This window comes from Pteropus vampyrus, unplaced genomic scaffold (genome assembly GCF_000151845.1).
Source record: "Pteropus vampyrus isolate Shadow unplaced genomic scaffold, Pvam_2.0 Scaffold2, whole genome shotgun sequence".
Lineage (NCBI taxonomy): Eukaryota > Metazoa > Chordata > Mammalia > Chiroptera > Pteropodidae > Pteropus > Pteropus vampyrus.
In genome coordinates this window covers 24,769,307-24,788,589 of record NW_011888783.1, presented here as the reverse complement: position 1 = coordinate 24,788,589, position 19,283 = coordinate 24,769,307, and the positions used below count along the sequence as shown (strand labels likewise).

The 19,283-nt window shown below is 34.7% G+C and overlaps 1 protein-coding gene across 1 annotated transcript in view; it reads right to left on the bottom strand.

Annotated features, from left to right (window-relative positions):
* KCNH7 (potassium voltage-gated channel subfamily H member 7) overlaps positions 1–17,586 on the bottom strand; it is a 415,423-nt gene extending 397,837 nt beyond the window's left edge. Inside the window, exons 1-2 of the mRNA XM_011358452.1 lie at positions 17,511–17,586; positions 15,623–15,853 (exon numbers count right to left, since the gene is read on the bottom strand). Of these exons, the coding sequence (XP_011356754.1) occupies positions 15,623–15,853; positions 17,511–17,586 (307 nt within the window). The remainder of the gene's footprint in view (positions 1–15,622; positions 15,854–17,510) is intronic.
* Positions 17,587–19,283: the final 1,697 nt, after the last annotated feature.

The window sequence follows — 19,283 nt, the reverse complement described above, 5'->3', positions numbered from 1 at the left end:
TAAATTTAAAATTAACAAACTATCACTGTTACAAGAGGTGAAAGTGAATAGAAAATAGACCTATATGTAATAAAATAATAGATTTATTTCCTTTGAGACACTGCTAAAATCTGAGAGGTAAAGTGGGAAAACAAACAAAAATAGTTGCTAATCAAATGCGTAGCCCTTATTTCCTAAGTCATGAAAACAAATTCTGGTTGGTACTTTAGAACATTACCAAGATCTTTCAACTTTGAAAGAAAAAAAAAAACAGAAAATGAGTTATGGACTGTGATTTGTACTGCTATGATGAAAATCCAATCAGCAGAATAGTAAATATAATTCTAATTCCCCTACACATGAAAGTAAATGCCCAGAATTTAAAGAATGTATTTCCCCTTGATACATTTATGTCTTAAATAATTACTGTATAGTTATCGAAAGAAAAAATAGTCTGACTCTGAAAGTAAATAGTAATTTATTAAATTGAGAAAAAAATTGTATACATTGAAATGCAAATTTAGGTATACAATTTGTTGAGTTTGGACCAATATTGAAACTCATATAATCAATACCCCAATCAAGATAGAGAATAAGCCCATCGTTCCCAAAATTTCCTGTGTGCTCTTGTAAGAGTTCAGAACAAGCCACCCCAAGATATGCCTCAGTTGTATGCAAATTCTTTTAAGCTGGGGGCAACTGAGACCCTGCAGGCTCAAGAGACATTTCTGTCCTCTGCTTTACTATTAGGAGAAATTTAGACTGGGAGCTTGGCCCACGATATGAGTTATTACCAGAAATGATGTTTTGCCTATCTATATGGCAGGGCAAACTAATAATTGCTGAACATATACTCTCCCTGCAATTATGTTCTGAAGCCACAAGGTGCATTGCATCATCCTTAGCTCAGAATGTCTTGTATATCTCAATTTCCTTTTCTGTCTCTGAATCTCTCATGTATGTGGGGTCTTTTATTCTTTCATGTATGCAGAGTCCATATACATATGTATGTAATTACATTAGATTATTTTCTCTTGTTAACCTGTTATGTCTATTTGATTAGTAGACCAGCCAAAAGAAACTTGAGGGTAGAGGAAAGTTTCTTCCCCCACTTACTCCCTTCTGGTCAATTCCTATACCCCTTCCCATCCCATAAGCAACAACTGTTTTGATTTCTATCACCATATATTCTTTTATTTATTTATTTTTTGCTCAATATGTTTTTTGAGAATCATTTATATTATTCTTTTATGTCCATAGTTTGTTATTGTTTATTGCTGATCAATATACGTTGATAGCCACACAATTTATTTACCTATTCACCTGTTGATAAACATTTAGTTTGTTTCCAGACTTGGACTATTATAAATAATGCTGCGATAAACTACTCCTACTTAATAGACATTCTTTAGACAAAAAATTTTATACACAAAGGCAGGTTAATTTTATCACCAGTTTACAAATAGACTAACACAAATGGCTAAGGCCTGATAGTCATAAGTTGGAAAAAAGATGGCTGTGCAACACCCTGTACACACTCATGCAATAACAGATTCGAAGACAAAGATCCTTTACGGGATCTTTAAAAGTAAAGGATACCGTATAAGAGACCATTGGCATTTAACAATGAACTCAATCTCTACCTTTAGCCTGTTCTGTTCTCCTGACTTAACTGTGGTTCACAAAGCGGTTGAGGTTAATTAGTTTACTTTTAGTTTAACCTTCAAATGGTACTTACAGAGAGATTCATTTGTAGTTTTATTTCAAAGAGGTCAGCAGGTGCAGTATTCTTTAGAAGAATTCTGACTCACTTCTCCGAATTGCAAGTTACTGTCTTTGTCTACAGAGTAAGCATTTTAGGCATCACGAGGATGAGTGGATACATTTTTAAACTCACCAGTTTCAGGAGGCTAAAAAATGTACATGAAAAGTCTGTATTATGGGATGGTAGACATTTTGAAAAACCTCATACACATATTTTGGTATATATTTTTTTATTCGGTCACTCATGCTGCTCCAAATTTCCTTTTGAGCACAATGCTCAGTGAGCATATCAACTTGATATATATTTTTAATCCAATTTTTTCACATTTTTAAAAATTATTTTATTTGTTTATACTTATATTGCACTTACTGGGTACTAAAATTTGTTGTAAGTGCTTTTACAAATATAGTCCTTAAAAACCTGTAAGTCAGGTTCGCTTATTATCATAATCTCCATTTCACTGATGATTAAGCTGACGACAGGCTAGTCAGGTAACTTGCCAAAGATCATATAGTGAATATGTTCAGGATTCTGACCCAGGCAACCTGACTCCAGAGTCCATGACCTTAGCCAGTATGCTATGCTCCCTCTTTATCATCCTTTTCAAATAAGCAAGAGATGACTTCCACTTTATTGAAGAGATAACTGATAGATCAAATAGTTGAAAGTTTGTCTTGTGTTTTAATTCATTAAATTAATTTATTTAAGGAAACTATTTGTAAAACTGCTGCTTTTTTGCAAAGCACTGAATTAGGCACTGGGAAAACAGATTAATTTAACTTATTTCTAAAACACCAGAGGTAGGTGTTTGTCTAATTGTACTTAAGAGAACATTCGAATCCTCCAAATTTAAAACATTTAATATGTAAAATCCAGAAACAATTTACGCTTTTCTGTCAAGATGCGCCTTGACTCCACATATATGTACACTGTATGTATCAGGAACATTACATGGACAGGAGGTGTGCTGAGGTGGTACAGTAGAATTTTGAGGTGTGCTCTGAAAAAGGACAATGAACACTTAAATCACAGCTTGTTATATACTGCGTGTGTAGCCTTGGGAAAGTTTATTGACTTCATCTTTTCAATCTTCAAAATGGGAATAATCAAATACCTACTTTATAGGATGTTATGAGGATTGGGGTAAAAATGAGATTTTTATGAGTACTATAATACTGTACATGCTCAATAAATGATAGTTATTATTATTATCTAAAGTACTCAAATAGCACTACTATCTAACTCATCCCAGTTATAGAATAATATATAAATTGCCACTGAGAAATAATTTAACAAGCCCAGTCTCTGAACTCATTAGCAAGATACCAGCGTGCATCAATGTAAATAAAATAAAATCAACAAAAAGAACACAATTCCAGGGTCTGATTTTTTACATGAATTATGCTTAAATTAGGTGTGCGGATGAGGAGTCATTAATTATATCTGTTCTGCAACAATAAAAAAAAAATTGGTAGCAAGAAGGTTCTACCTGAGTATATTATGATGTCATTACTTTAAGAAAAGTTTTATGTTTTTTGTATTTTGTGGTTCTTAGAATCTGTAGCAGAAGGCAGCACATAACACTTCTGCTAAAATGGAAATACAATGCCTGGGATTTCTTTTGTTTGTCTTTTCCAAGTATTCTGATATATAGCTAAAGTAGTTAAAAGGTTAGGATATATATATATATATACACACACACACATATACATATATATTTTTTTTAATTTTCAAATTCTGTAACCTCAGATATTTCAACAAAAATTTCTAAGCCTTCTCTTCTGGGGAAAAAATTAATGTTTCTAGCAATTTTTCAAATGTCATATAAGAAGTATTTATAAAAATACTCTCGCTTATTCTTTTATACTTGAGATTCATTTTTATTTTTGTAGCCGAACAGTAGCTCAACCAGACATTTTGCTTTATTTTTCTGTTATTGAAGAAAAATTAAGAATGATATTATAAAACGCTTTTTTGGTAAATATTTTACAGAACATAATTAGTATCCCTCATGTTTTCAAAAACTTTAGATTAATAAAAAAGGACTAACAGATTTCTTTTAAATGAAATATTCTCCAAAAAGAAATTCATCACTGAAGTTACTGGAATCCTCTAAAGAGTCAATAATTAAAATAAAATATTGTGTAACTCACACTATACTCACATTGTTGTGAATATATTTAAAATAATGAATGTTGGCGGATATGAAATTTCAGTAGGACACCTTCTGCTCCCTCTAGAAACATGAAATACAAAATAAATAAATAAATAAAACAATCAAGTCTTGAAATTTCAAAGCAAGAACTAAAGAGAAGCTGGCTAACAGGGCAGTTGAGGTTGTACATCATTAGAGGCATTTTTTGTGTGGTCCTTCATTTGGGGAGCAAATTCCGAAAACTGCAATCTGAGAATTCATAAATTCTACTGAGCCTTGGTTAAGTGACATTCATTATAAAGAACACCTAGAGGGAAGACCCAAGAATTGAGTCACAGCTAGAGAGATCAGATTATCTGCACTCTGCATGTCTTGGTTAAGTAAGGCAGCCAAGGAAAAAACGATTTTTCCCTGCAGTCATTTTGGTAGCATTATATTGGGATAAAGTTAGTGGTTTATCTAATAGTATGATGAGTTTCTGTCACTTATATGTTTCCTCCCAATTATTTTTAATTTTCAGCATGTAATGACATTTATGACTTACAAGTACATTTCTATTCTGTTACATGGTATCCTAGCCTAATGTTTATTTATTACGAGTGTATTACTTTCATGCCTGTCACTTTGAATCTAAGTAAAACTATAAAATTTTAAATATATCAATGTATATGTATATATATTCTGATGCAAACTATGAAATAAAAACAATTTTTACTAATCAAATTGTCATCATAGTCTACATAGATAATAAGAAATACTGAAAATAACAAAATCCAACTTATTCCAAATAGAAAGAAAAAAAAGTTCACAAAATGCTGCTAAGTGGTCAAAAATTAGTCCCAGTTTCTGAATCTGAGGCTTATAAGACTGCTAACAAATTACTGAAATGAAAATGTGAATGTAAAGAACAGTTTTGGGAAGAGTTTTTGGAAGACCCTGGTATGGCAGGCGAGGTGGGGGCATTCAGTCCCGAGAATCAGCTATTAGAGAGATTCCCATCAGTCCTTAGGTTTGGCAATACTGAACAGTTGTCTTTCTTAAATTAGAAAATAAATTGCCCAAATATGTTCCATGTGTGTTTTTCAGTAAAGATTATGAATTAAATTCAATAATTAGACAATAAGATACTGTTTTTATTGGGTCAACACAAATTAAAAAGAATGCCAAGTTTTACTACACACAGTATGTGTCCAATTAAATGCACTGTCTTTTGGAGTTTAATTTGACAAGAAGTACGAAACGTTTTTAAGATACACACACTGTTTGACCCAGAAATTATACTTCTAAGAAAAATAGTGCAGGTGTGCAGGATGATTGTACGGGTTCTTTGTTTGTTCTTTGTATGTTTTTACAATTGTGAAAAGGTGGAAATAATAAAGCACTCAATAATAAGGCATCGCTGGCAATATTTTATTTTCTTTAATGCAATACTCTGTTGATATTAAAATAATTTTCAAAATGTCCATGTGTTAAGTATTATATAATCATTAAAACATGTACATGTTCAGGATAAATTTCTCAGTAAGAAAAACAGGCTACAGTTTGTTACATGTAGTACTATTCTGGTCTTGTAAAAAAAAGTGTGTGTGTGTGTGTGTTTGTAGAGAAAAATTATAGACAGAATACATGCCATCATTTTAACAGTGGCTATCTCTTAGATTCAAGATTATAGCTTTTTTAAAATTCCTCTTCTATATTTTCAAATTTTTTTGACAGTGGAGTTAAATCACTTTGAGAGAGAGTAGAGATATTAAGACTTTGTTGAGGTGGTGAAATCCTGTATCAGGATGTGACTGATGAAGTGTCTGCTGATACCATACAGACTTTACAATCTCAACACATGACTCTGGGTTTGAGAAAAATAACAAAATGTGTTGGAAAGCCAATGTAAGTATGAAGTTGTTTTCAGTGTGTGGAGATAGACAGCAGAGAAAGAAATCAGCATAAGTTTTATAAGTGTTTTATCATGTGTATTCAACTAAAGATTTCTAGAGAGGGCCAGGATGGCTTGTAAAATTGCAAGGATTATTATAGGAACATGTAGACATATTTTTTTTTCTTTTAATGGCTTGTAGATGCCCCATCTGAATCAGCTCACTGTGTAGGCATTAAGGATCTATCTAGACTATCCTGACCATTCAACTATCTCTTTCTAGCTAATTGGAGAAGGGTGATTAGTTGTTGTGACTTTTTAGAAAGAACTATAGGTTATTAAATATTAGAATAAATTGCTTCATAATACATAAACTTTATGGCAGCAAGTTTTCAAATTATTCGATTAATAATGCAAGTTGTTAATTTTACAACTCTCAAATTTAGTAAAATGACTGGCACAGGAAGTTGAATGAATAAATGAGACTTCTCTAGAACTTGCCACTTGACATGTTCATTGGTAAACAGGTGTATTCCTGGGTTCTTTTAAATTTATTTTTTGCTCTCCTTCCATTTCTTCTTTTTCTTTAAATAAGTGCCTTAATAAGTCCCCTCAAAGAGTTCAACGTTGAGTGGAAGAAACAGACATAAAAATAAATTATTATAAGATAATTTCATAAGTGTTCTAATAGAGACAAGGGGCAGTGGGAATGTTAGGAAATGTGGACAAGGTTGCCTGAGGGATTTAAAGAAGATCATGCAAAGGAGAGAGGAGGGCAGCTTCTGAGAGAAGATCAAAGGCCCAAGATAGTATGGTATATACCAGGAACTGAGTCCGACATTTGGCCCAATGTGAAGAAAATTGGAGGTGTTTTAAATAAGCCAGAGACTCTTCACACCAGTGAATTTGTGATTTCCCTTTTAAATACCAGTGGTGAAGTTGGTCAAATCACATAATTTTCTCAGAAAATAAAACTTTATTATGGGAAAGGAGAGTATAAGAACACAATAGAGCTTTTGCTACTGAATCAGACCACTGTATGAATTTTCTTCCAAACTTCCTACATAATGACTACACAAACAGTAGACAGGAGGCACCTTAACTAAAAATATCCTTCAAATATAAATTGACCATATAATTTACAGTCCAAAATGGGGACACTTTTAAGAGTAAAAGAAGAGTTCCATTAATAATTACGCAAAAATTACAGGCATATGTTAGCTCTTCTCACTCTACTGAAATCAAACATCACAACAGAGATTCATTTTGAATGATACAGTTCGGTTTAAAATAAAAAATACCTAAGATAAAGCTGGCTTCATTTACCTTTTGGTGTGAATTTAATCAATCAGATTCATGCCTCAGATAATCAATAAATCCATGATTTAGAACTAGAATTAGGACATAGCGAATGGAGTAGGATGAGGCAATAAAGTTTGCAAGTAGAAAAAAATCTAGATTTTAAATCTCATCTCCACTTTGCCTTGTGATCATCAGTACTTTACTTAACTTCTCTGAACTTCAATTTAATATCAAAAATAGGATAATATCTACTCCCAAAGCTGTCATCTCATGAAAATCAGATAAAGTAACACAGAAAGAACCAGTTACAGAAATAGAATTCAGTTAACACTGGTACTTTGGGAGGAGATCTAAATTAGGTAGAGAGCTATGGTCCATGAAATATGATCATGGGAACTGGAACCTGAGGAACACATGTATGTGTGTTAAAGACCTAAATAATTGTATAGCTAAAGATCAACTAATTAACACTATTAAATAAAAACGAATGGTGTATATAAGAAATTCTAACTAATTTTGCCAAGTAAATGGGAACTTGATTAAACATTATTCACAAAATATATAATATTGCATAGCTCCAACATTAATTTTATTGAATTGATGTGATTAATTAGTACATTAAAAAACCTTAAGATTGTGATTTTAATATGTGGTCTTTTCTAACACAAATAGATTTTTATTATTTTTAACATATAAATACCTATTTAGTTTGTCCTAGATCTTTTTACTTGATCTTTGAGAAATTGGTTATGATACCACCATTAATTTTATACTTTAATTTTTGTCATCATGTCTATCATATTAGGTCATTAATATATATTTCGCTGAATAGAATTAAGAAAGATATTTTGAGCATAGAAGTCAACAGTCAGTATGCAAAGCAACAACCATTCTTGAACCCATGCAGTTACTACATGTTTCTTAAAACCAATATTCTAAACAACATGCAAGAATTAATATACAATCAAAACAAAGGACAACAAATAGAAACACTCTTAGAAATCCTCAAGAAAAGAAGAATAAAAACAGGAAAAGGCAACAATAAAAACAGCAATGGTGAGATTTCACCTGCTGTAGCCACGTCTTCTAACTGGCCATTTCAGAGGAAAGAGCTGGTAAACAAAAGCAGTGAGCCTTGGGCAGCTTTGCCAGGCCCTGCTTAGCACAGTCCAGTTTGAGATCATTTTAAAAAACTAACCAACTAAAGGCAGAAATGTACCCACAGTCCTCTTCTACTCTTCCCCCAATTCTTACCCACTAGGCAGCAGCCCAAAGTAAAAATTATTGTGAGGCAGTCTGCAAAACAGTGGAAACAGTGGGAACCACGACAAGAAGAGTTTATATGCAAGCAGACCTACTTTAAGAGAGGGAAGGGCCCAGGAGTTACCACAATTTGAGTTGTCCACAGAAAAACTACTTTGATTTTCTCAATTAGATATTTTATATAAGTTAAAAGAACAAAAGAAAGATATAAAATGTTCAGTCATTGAGATAAGAGCTTGGTACTGGGTTTTCTCATAATCTACCGGTGACAAGTGGCAATTTGACCTTCTTAACTATTCAGTAATAAGGCAAATTTCCTCGATGGTGATCAATGTCTAACTGCTACCTGATTCTACTGCTTCTCAGCAGTTCAGTACTTTTGTTAAATGCAGACAGCATGGTATGTAGAGAAAAAACATTCATCTGACAATAATAGCATTTAATAATTACTTTTTATTTTAATAAGCTAACTTTATTATTTTAGATTCAACACTCTCATTATTGAGCGACTGTGAAATCAGCTTCATTGTCAATTAAGAATTTTCAAGAAAACACTGAGGGATAAAATGCCGTACTAGATATAAAATGCCAATACTGTGTAACTTATGTAGCAAACACAGTGTCAAACACAGCAATGAATGAAATTCAGAAAAGAACAGAAGAGAATTTTGGGTTTGGTTGTTACATAGAGTACTGTTGGAGACACTAGTGAGAGTCATTTTGATTTGGTGTTGAGTGAGTGACATTTAGATAACTGGTTAATAATTCCTGGTTAATGGCTTCTTTCTAACTTTTTATTAAATTTTTTTTTAGCTATTTGTATAAGTACAAGCTATGAAGATGATTTAATACTTTAGCTTATTAAGCAAAAAAAAAAAGTCCATTAATAAAATTAAGTTGAAAATTGTTCTTAGGAACATTTTAGAAGTGTTCTTAAGAAAATAAGAAAATCAAAACATCACACTTTCCCTGTAACTCACTTTTCTCAGGATCTTCTGATCTCAATCTTCTTTTTCCAACTCTATGGTACCATTTCTCATCCTCTATTTTTTACACTAATTAAGGGCTAATTAAGCACATACTTCATACTAGGCTCTTTTCCATACATTCTGGATACAGAAAATAATAAGACCTGGCATTTTCACTGAATGAGCTAAAAAAAAAAAAAACACACAGATAACATTAACTATAATGATATGTAATGATATGTAGCACACTCCAGATGCTACACTGGAGTTGAGAACCAGATGTTATAGAGACACAAAGAAATATTAATTAATGCTCTGGAGCAAGCACAGGGGGCATCAGGAAGGATTTCACACAGAAGTCTTTCAATCTGTTTTTGGAAGGGTGATAATGTTTCTTTAGGGTAAGAAGCTGAGGGAAGGGCAATCCATTCTGTTTATTGTAGATAAAGAAACACTTCTGAAGGGTAAGCAAAGACTTGGTGACATTAAAGTGCATGGCTCATTAGAGAAAATCTGAGCAGTCAATTGTTATCGGAACATAAGATTTTTAGGAGAAATAGAGTCGGGATGATATTCAATAAATTGATATTTACTGAGCACATATTATGGGCAAGCAACCATGCCAAAGATAATGCTATGGACTTTACTGTACACAACATATTTACTCAGCCTAACAAAGTAGATGTTATTCTCCAAATATAGATCAGAAAAGGAAATTGAGGCACCAAGAAGGTAGACTTGGTCAAGTTCACCCAGCTATTGTCAGAGCTGAGAATCCAGCTGATTGCACTAAACATACCCTACTGAAAAGCCAAGTGAATTCAACTTTGAAGGGCATTAAACATCCTACTGAAGAGTCTAAAACTTTATCTTGAGAGTCTTAATGAATTAAGATAGGTTTTTAAGCCAAGCTAGGACATAAGTTCATTGAGCAGCGGATATGGCAAAGCTGTCAAGGGCTCAAGATTCACCACTTTATGAGCTGTGTGTGATTTCCTAAGTTGCTCTTGCCAGCTCTCTCTGGGTGTCAGTGTTCTTCTCACAAAAAAATGGGAAAAATAAGAATGTGTATCTTCCAGTATTATTATATCCATTATTTAATACATGATATTCCATGATGCATGGCTCCAATAAGTCATCAAGTTGTATAATTCTTATTTCACAAGTAGCTCTCTGATGACGTTGTGGAAAATGAATTGGAAAGGGAGGAAAACTTCAATAGTTAATATTTCAGAAGACAGATTAAGAGAGCTTCAACTTGGCAGTGCTGGAGAAGTGGGAGTAGCACTGTGAAATATTTCAGATGTAAAGACTGAAAGGAATTGGTGACCAGTTGGGTTTAGAGAGGAGAGAGAATGCAAAAAAACAAAACAAAACAAAACAAAACAGAAAATGACCTTAAAGTTTCAAGTTTAGATGGCCAGATGAGTGTTGATGTCTTAACATTTAATATTCCAAGTGCTATTTTCTTTTTACTCAACTCTCCTAGGACTCTCCTGGCTGATGAATGTCAGTAATTGATTTAGTGATTATTTATAGCAAAAACAAACAAACAAACAAACAAACAAATAAAAACATCCTTGGACACCAATAGAAGCCAGAGAAACCAATTCCTCCCACAAGTCTAGCCTTTGAAAATAGCCCTAAACTGATCCTGATTTCGAACAGCCTTGAGTGTGAAAATAACTGGGCAGGGGCTTCTCTTTAGCACCAGAATTGCTTAGAGGTATGGTCCAGTGGGTGGTGAAAAGGGACTGATGAACAGAGCCCAACCACAGTTTTAGGACATTTTATTTTCATGGGACAATACTGAAATAAAGTTTACAAATTGTGAGGAGGAGAGTTTCTTGAGAATTCTGATTTTATCAGCAAATACAACTGACTAAATTTAAATGCTATGCAATATCCAAAGTCCATAAGATTTTAAGTTTAGGTATATAAAAGAAAATGTATTTTAAGATTATTGCTGTTACAGTAATATTCTACTAGGTAAAACATGAAAATGTATAAATACAAAGGTAAAATGAACACCAAAACAAACTCTAGGTAAGATATTCCCTGAAAAATCTTTCTTATTGTTTGAATTATACACACATAAATATATTTCTATTCAAAAACTGTCTATATCTCTACTACACAATTTAAGAATTAGGAGAGCTGAATATTTTACATGTCATATAACTTATATAAAGCTATTAGAAAGCTTATTTTTGAGGTATTAAAATTTTAAGTAAACAACATTGCTTCCTTAAAAAGTTATTATTATATAAAAATGACAAAAGGTGACAGGAAATATACAAAAAATAAGTTTATATTAGAGTTGGGAGAAGAGTGGTAATTAACCCTAAATTCTGTTCTCCATTTATGTAAAAGCTTCTTCATTCATAGTCCATATACAATTTTTTCTTTAAAAACAATTTTACAAAAACATCTTGGGAAGAAGACAGTAATGAACATTAGTCACTCTATAATACAAATATTCTGAAAGCAAAGATCAGTTTGTATCCTCCTTTTCATCTCTTCCTATTGTTCTTCTAGTGCCTAAAACATTACCTTAGAGAAGGGTGGTCCTCAGTATGCATCTTCACCTTCACTTACAACAACATAACAATTTCTATAAAGTCTTTCCAAATGATCAAACCAAAACCTCTTTTCAGTTTCGTTGAACCAATCACTGCCTTGGGAAATTTGTCCTGGTCCTAGCATGACTGGTGCCCTGTCTGGATCTGGTACCTGTCTAAATCAGAAAAGAACTTCCCTCAGCCCTTTCTCATCCTTCAGTTCTTTAAAAGCACCACAAAGATAGGAATATTTCATTTTTTTGTTAACAAAATTGCCATTGTACTATGTTTAAAAGTACAATGGCAAAAATATAGGAATACTCAGACCTCTAAAAATAATGCATTTTAAGTTTTATTTTCCTACTGGGTTAAGCCCTTGATTTCTCTTGGAGAAATTCACTTTGATTTTCCAAATGTTTAGAGTTGTGAGATAATTTAAAGTAAAAATCCTATCTAAATATGGCTCAAGTGAATTACCACTTTAATTAGCTAGCTGTAATCTATGACACACCCCAAACAAGATGAGCAATAAACCAAGGGACAGTTGACTAACTAAAGTATTCTTTTCTGTTTTCTTACAATTAACAGCATCTGCAAACTATAAGCTAGTTAACAACTGCAGTGTTTGCTATTTCTCAATCATTCTTCTTTAAAAAGTGTTTTTTAAGTGAATGTATTACCTTATTAAAATACTTGCCCATCTTTATATAAATCTCAGCACAATTATAGTTTTGAATAATTAGAGTTTTATGTCAAAAGATTTACAGCTTTATCACCTCAAGCAATATTTCACAGCTGCCAAGAATGATTTATGTAATAATGACTTAAACTGTAAAATAGAATCCTCAAAGGAAGGGCTGTCAAATATTTCTACTGCAAATAACGAAGTTTTAAAAAATTGATATTCTGGTAAATAGCAAGTCCAACTGTACCTAGTAAAATCACAGAAAGTAGCATGGTAGGAAGTGTGGGTTCACAGTGGTGATCGTGCAGCTAACCATGCACCACATCAGTGTGAACTCATTGCATAATCATGGGGTTTAAACTGCTTATAAAACCTCTGGCAACTCTGGAAAACAAGCTTTCTTAAATAATGCCATGTTCATAATTTTGCTACTCCAATATGAGTGATTGAAAAAAAGTGGAAATAGAATATCTCAACTTTTTGTTTATTTTCTCATCATGCTTATTACATCACTATTCATATCCTTTGAAGTGCTAAATAAAGAATAAATAAGTAAAGTAAGTATTTACTGTATAAACTTAAGAAATCAAGAACCTCTCAAAAGTAAGCGACCTCAGTAATAAAGAACTAAGGAAACTTTGAGAAACAAACCAATGAAAATGTTGGCAAATTTGTCCCTTTCTGCTTTTATAAATGTAGAGCGGCTGTAAGGTGTCTAAGTGGTAAGACTTTCAAAGCATTTGAACTTTACAAACTCTTGACTGATTTTACAGTTTCCATGTGAGTAAAACCAATACACTCTAAAGATTCTATTCAAGGTATATAAACCAGTACCAACAACACAAATTGATTACCCTCAGAGAAAACAAGCCTGACTGAGTCTTCACAATCTAAAGTCATTCAAATTAATCTTTTTCTTTAGAAAAACACGGAGAAAGTTGACCCATCACCTCATGTTTCCCATATCGATGAAAGCAAAATAGGCAGCATTTATCATTAACTCTAAAGATACACAAGTTCCTATAGACTGACATATCTGGAAATGAAGCCAAATGAATCAAAATCATCTCCAAAGGTTGATATTTATATACCTTAACAAGCTTCCAAATAAAATTCTTTGTCCAAAACAAGGAAGTTCTAATTTGTATAACCAAGCCAATCACTCAGATAGAAAGGTTTACGTTAGTCAATGTACCAGCTCTGCACTGCAGAAATTTTTACATTCAAGTTTGTGATTCCATATTAAATTGCTTTTTAAAGGTGTTTTGAGATTATTTTACACACTCCCATTGTACAAGTTAAACTAGGTTTTAGAACATCACCATTCCACTTGCAGAGTAATAAAGAACAACTTCTATTTGAAAACAGTATCTGAAAAGCGTAGTTAGTATCTAAGTAATCTGGACAGTCCAGACGCATTTTATACTTTAATTCTGAAATGTCCCAGGAAACATAACGAACAAATGTAAACCAAGATAACATGCACTAACCACAATATAGAGTATGTCAACATCATGATAAATATTTAGATAGAAAAAAATGTCGAACATTCAAATTATTACAAAAGTCAAATTGTTGGCATCAGATACACATACAAAAAAAGATCAGTTGCATTTGGGTAGTGAAAGCCTCAGTCCAAGAAATGCTTTCAAGACAACACAGCAATTAAGCTATTTCTGGTATGGCAATGCTACTAATTGAAAAATGGGGGGGGGGGTGCAGGGAATGAGAACTTTAAAAACAATCTCTATGTTGGTTGATAATTATATGTTTTCATTCCAGATTAATCCAAAGTTATATAAGCCTGTTCTTCCAATCATACTTTGTTATGCATACTGATGTTAAGGAAAGTCGATGTTAAGGAAAATCCAATAGTTAAGAATTGTGTATCTTCTATTATGAGATATTTAATTATGAGAAACAAGAGGAAGAGTTAAGCCTTTTCCCTGCTAAAATTTGTTCTCTATATTTTACCAAATGACAAGTCATTATATGATATAGGCTATAGCACATCATTCATGTATTTATTTTCACAACTTGAGTTACCTAAAAATCTGACTAGATACTCTTCTGCTTCACTAATTTCTGTCAATGGAATAAAAAAATTGCAATATCAACAAAACTACCTATAACATGCATTTTTAATCTATTTACTTTTATCCCTGAATTGTCAACTATCATTAAGTGTGCACATATGAAAATGAGTATATCTGAATATTCATTACACATATGCATGTGCGTACATATACATATATAGAGAGTACATTTAATGTATGCATGTCCATTAAATGTGTATTTTTTGAGAACCCTTAAAATCTAACATATTTATGCTACCATAACAAGCCTGAAAGAAAAAGTGTCCTTGAAGTTAAGGTATGACCTTATATTGGAGATGCCAGTTTTGCAGCAGCTGTAAAAATGAATACTAATAATTCCGCAATATCACAATTCCTTTTCTCCATTTTGTTTTTTGGGACAAATATTGAATAAATGAATGGTCTTTATTATTTGAACACACGAAGGTTTATTAGACCAATTTTAGAAGATCCTATATATCATCCTTAATCTTGTATAAAAATGAGCAAAGAGAAAAGAAGCGTTGCCTATCAAATAAAGCTGAAGTGCCAAGATATTTATAACTGTAATAGTTTTGGTTTCAGATATAGAGTTTTCAACAAGACTTCGCTTTATAAAATATTTTCAAGTTCAAGCAAATAAAACTCTGTATTCTCCTACCAAATGCATATCAATGAGACCAGTAAAATTATTGGCTTTTTTATTATTCTCTATCTAGGGGAGAGAGTAAGACTGATCTGTGGCATTTTGCCCTCAGTGACATTAAGTTACTGCACTTTTAAAGAGTACAGAGTATAGCCTTATACAAAGAAGAAATTGTTCCTTCTAGTCCACTAATGAGAATAGTCATATTTCTTGAATCCTAAAATACTATAAAGCATATACTTACACCTGATTATTTGGGGCTTCACTGCACATGAACTTTCAGTAAACAGTTGTCAAAATTTCATTTCAATGGAATCAAATACAAGAAATCCAAAATAGATAAACTTTACCATTTTTGTGATAGTAGGTGACCTCCACTTTCCTCTCCTCTGATCCCAGCAATGCCTGGGCAATTTGGGCAATATCATGCCTCTTGGTCTCGGGCCCATGGAGAAAGTCACAGGTGCATGGCTTTTGCATGACATCTGGCCTGGAGAAACCAGTCATCTCGCAGAACCCATCATTGCAGTAGATGATGGCACAGTTCTGCACTCTGGCATTTGCAATAATAAATTTTTTATCTGTAATGAAAAGATAGTAAGGCATCTTTTTAAAAGCTTCCATACAAGATTCTCATAAACACTGGAACAATTTTTTGCATAATAGGAGACTTGAAATGTGGGTGCTTCCCAAATTCCTAAATGTCCAGGCTTTTAAAAGAAAAAAAGAAAAAACCCTCAAATCTGAAATTAATGGTTCTGAGTAGTTTTAACAAAAATGTATTAAGGAACTATTTTTAAAATTTTGAGAATGTAATTTCCCAAATAACCTAGCTCTCAGTCCCTCTAACTCCCTGGGGTCCTAATGCACACTCAGACAATTAGCTGCCTCATTGATATTTCCAGAATGTCATCTAATTGTAAGGTGAATCTTTTCAAAGCCAAAACAATGAAAAATCTTGTAGCTTTCAGATTTCTCACTTCAACCTTGGCCCTTAGAGTACAACTTTTTCAAAGTAGTTGTTATTCTTGGATTTGGCTTTTCTCTATCCCTCTAAGTCACATAGCACACATCATGTTAAAATAAATGAAACTGTTAGCAATAAAACTATTTCACATTAATTAGCAGTCCAACAATGTAAAGATTCACCTTTTCATAATATATATTTTCCAGAAGATAAAATATTTACATAAACATATCCACATACATAGTAAATATTATGTTAATACTTTTTCACTTTTACTTTGGGAGAACCTTGAATTTTTGTGTAGTAGTAGGTATTTTAATATAAAGAATGTATTAATTTTGATCATGGATTATATTTACTATGGATATACAAGTTTATTTGATGCACAAGGTACTATATACTCGTGACACTAAAGGCAGTGCCAAAATACTACTGCAAAATATACAACATAAATGTGTGTTAACGTGACTTGAAGATGTCAAATAACCATTAACAAGTACAGGATTTAAAATTAACATATTTATATTATAATAATTTATTCCTTATAGCTAGTCCACATGAGAATATTAAATTTCTCTGCATTCAGTCTTTGTGAGATTTACTTCAATTTTTGTTTCTAGGTGGAAATTTAAAGGAATAATAAAGATACAGAATTTTTTTTTTTTTTTTTGAGTAATGAACTGTTTACACTGCAAACCAGCACGAAGCAGTATTGATTTTCCAAATTATCCTGCATGGGATATATTTGCATTGATTCAATGCAAAGTTAAGCTTCTATAAACTAGCAGCAAGCAAGCATCCCTCCCTGTCAGACTACGGTCTTGTAATTTAACCAAGGTAAAATATAGTTTGCATAGCCATTTACATCGCTGCTACCATTTACATTCTCTTGTCCCAATAGAATTCACTGCTCTGCTTCTGACTTTCAAAAAGTCTACAATAAAACAGCCTCAAAATATAAACCTGGGTTATACTAGTACGTTCCCTTTAAGATAGTAGAAGAGTAGGACATTAAGTAGCGAGGCAGATAATAGAGCAGTGGGAGAGGAGGATCAAATTGCCTCCTATAATGGAGACCAAATCTAAAATGTAAATCAAAATTAATATCATAGGGAGAACACGCTCGCTGCCATCCGAACCCCCTGGCTCGGTTCACAGCCTCCTAACTTGACAGAGCCCGGAGTTGCCGGCTCCTAGCTTGTCAGCAGCGGATGCCAAGCGCACTATCAAAGCAGAAAGCGAGGGAGAGAGAAGAGAACAAATGAACTTACTTTGCCCTTCAAATTTCCTTATGATGGTCCCCAAAAATGTGTTTTGTGGCGCCACATGCCCCCTGCGAACAGGCATGTTGACCCCGGTCTTCCGAGGAGCGCTCCCCGCGAGCTCTGGAGTTCTCCCGGGATCTCTCCTCCGCTAGAGCCCAGGCCAGCGCGCGAGCCGCTCTTTGTAGCAGAGCATCCTCTTCTGAAACCAGAAATCTCTTCCCATTAGCACCACTTCTAGACACCCGCTTTCCCCACCGGAGTCCGATCCGTTCCCCTCACCTTCCGGACTGCCGCGGGTGAGAGGGTTTGGGGGTGGGGAGAGGGAAGGAGGCGGGGTGAGGGGAGGCGGCGGGGGAGGGAAAGAGGAGGGAGCGGTGGGGGTGGGGTTGGGGGAGGGGGCGGGGAGTCACAAGGGCAATCGATCTGTTTCTCTTCTCTCAAACAGCGCCAATTTCCCAGTGCAAATGGGCTTAACCTGGAGGTTGCCCAGAGCTACCAGGATGGTTGAGGCGGGGATGGAAGACTTGTGCGGCTGTTGCAGAAAAGGGAGGAAGGAAAGGAGCCTGTTTGGGGCCGGGGCGGGGGGGTGGGGGGGAGAGTTGACGTTTCTATCCCCGCCCTCTCCCCTTACACACACACACACACACACACACACACACACACACACACACTCAACTCACTCACACATGCACGCTCTCTTTATCCCGCGAGCTTGGGCGCCGCCACAGCTCGGATTACTCAAGCGTGCTTTAGCGGAAGCCTGCCAAGAATCTCCAAAACTCAGTGACAAACAGCTACTCTAAGGAAGATGATCTCCACAGCCGCCAGCCACAGGCTTCATCCCTGAGCTTCTCACGCCGCAGTAGCTAAAACACCCTTAGCTGCAAATAGGAGACAGGTGGGAAAACAGTCCTTCAATGAGGACTATTTCTGAACTCTGGTGGCGTTAAGGAGGTTGAAGATTGAGGATAAGCCAGTTAAGGGTGCAGGTTTAGTCTCATGGTACACTCGGGCCCCTGGGCTCGGCCGAGATAGGCGCCGAAGCACGGGCTGAATTGTCACTCCGGTCCCTGCTCGGCTCTGAGCCGCGCCTCCCGAAGACTGAAGGCTGCTGGCGCAGCCTCTGAGCATGCCCAGTTTCACTGCTCGAACCCCTAGGGAGATGCAAGATTGGGAGGTGATTGGGACTCTAGGTGCTGGAGGCTGCGAGAAAGATAAGAAGGCCAAAGACTGTGCTATCAACTGGTACAAAAGAAAGAGTTTGAAATGGGCGAGGCTGGGAGAGCGGGAAGGAACAAAAGATGGGTGGGGCTAAGAGTTACCAGCCTTGGTGTGACCTTCCATGCCACTCATCTCCTGAACACACTAGGCACACAGTTCCTCATTCTCCTCGCCCATTTCTAAGGAATCATCTCCTTTAGGATGGGAAATGGTTCAAGGCGCAGATAGAGTCTTCTTAGTTTTTGCTTCTCAGAGCCTGCCAACGCGGGAATCTCACTGTATAAGTCCATATACTTCTGCCCAATAGTCCTCCTAGAGACTTAGAAAATCAATTGTGACAAGTCATGCCAGGAAAGGGTGTTTTCTAAGTTCTTCTAGTTTTTCTCGCTTCCTTTTCCTTCTTTTATGTTATTTCCTCCTTTAACCTAATAGTCAATCCCTATCCACGCCCTTTTCTCTAATGGAATTTGCCACTACTCCAACTGACAGAACTAGAACACGGACAAACCTCTTGTTTCCAGTTGGTAATAAGTGTCCACAGCTCCCTATCAAAATATG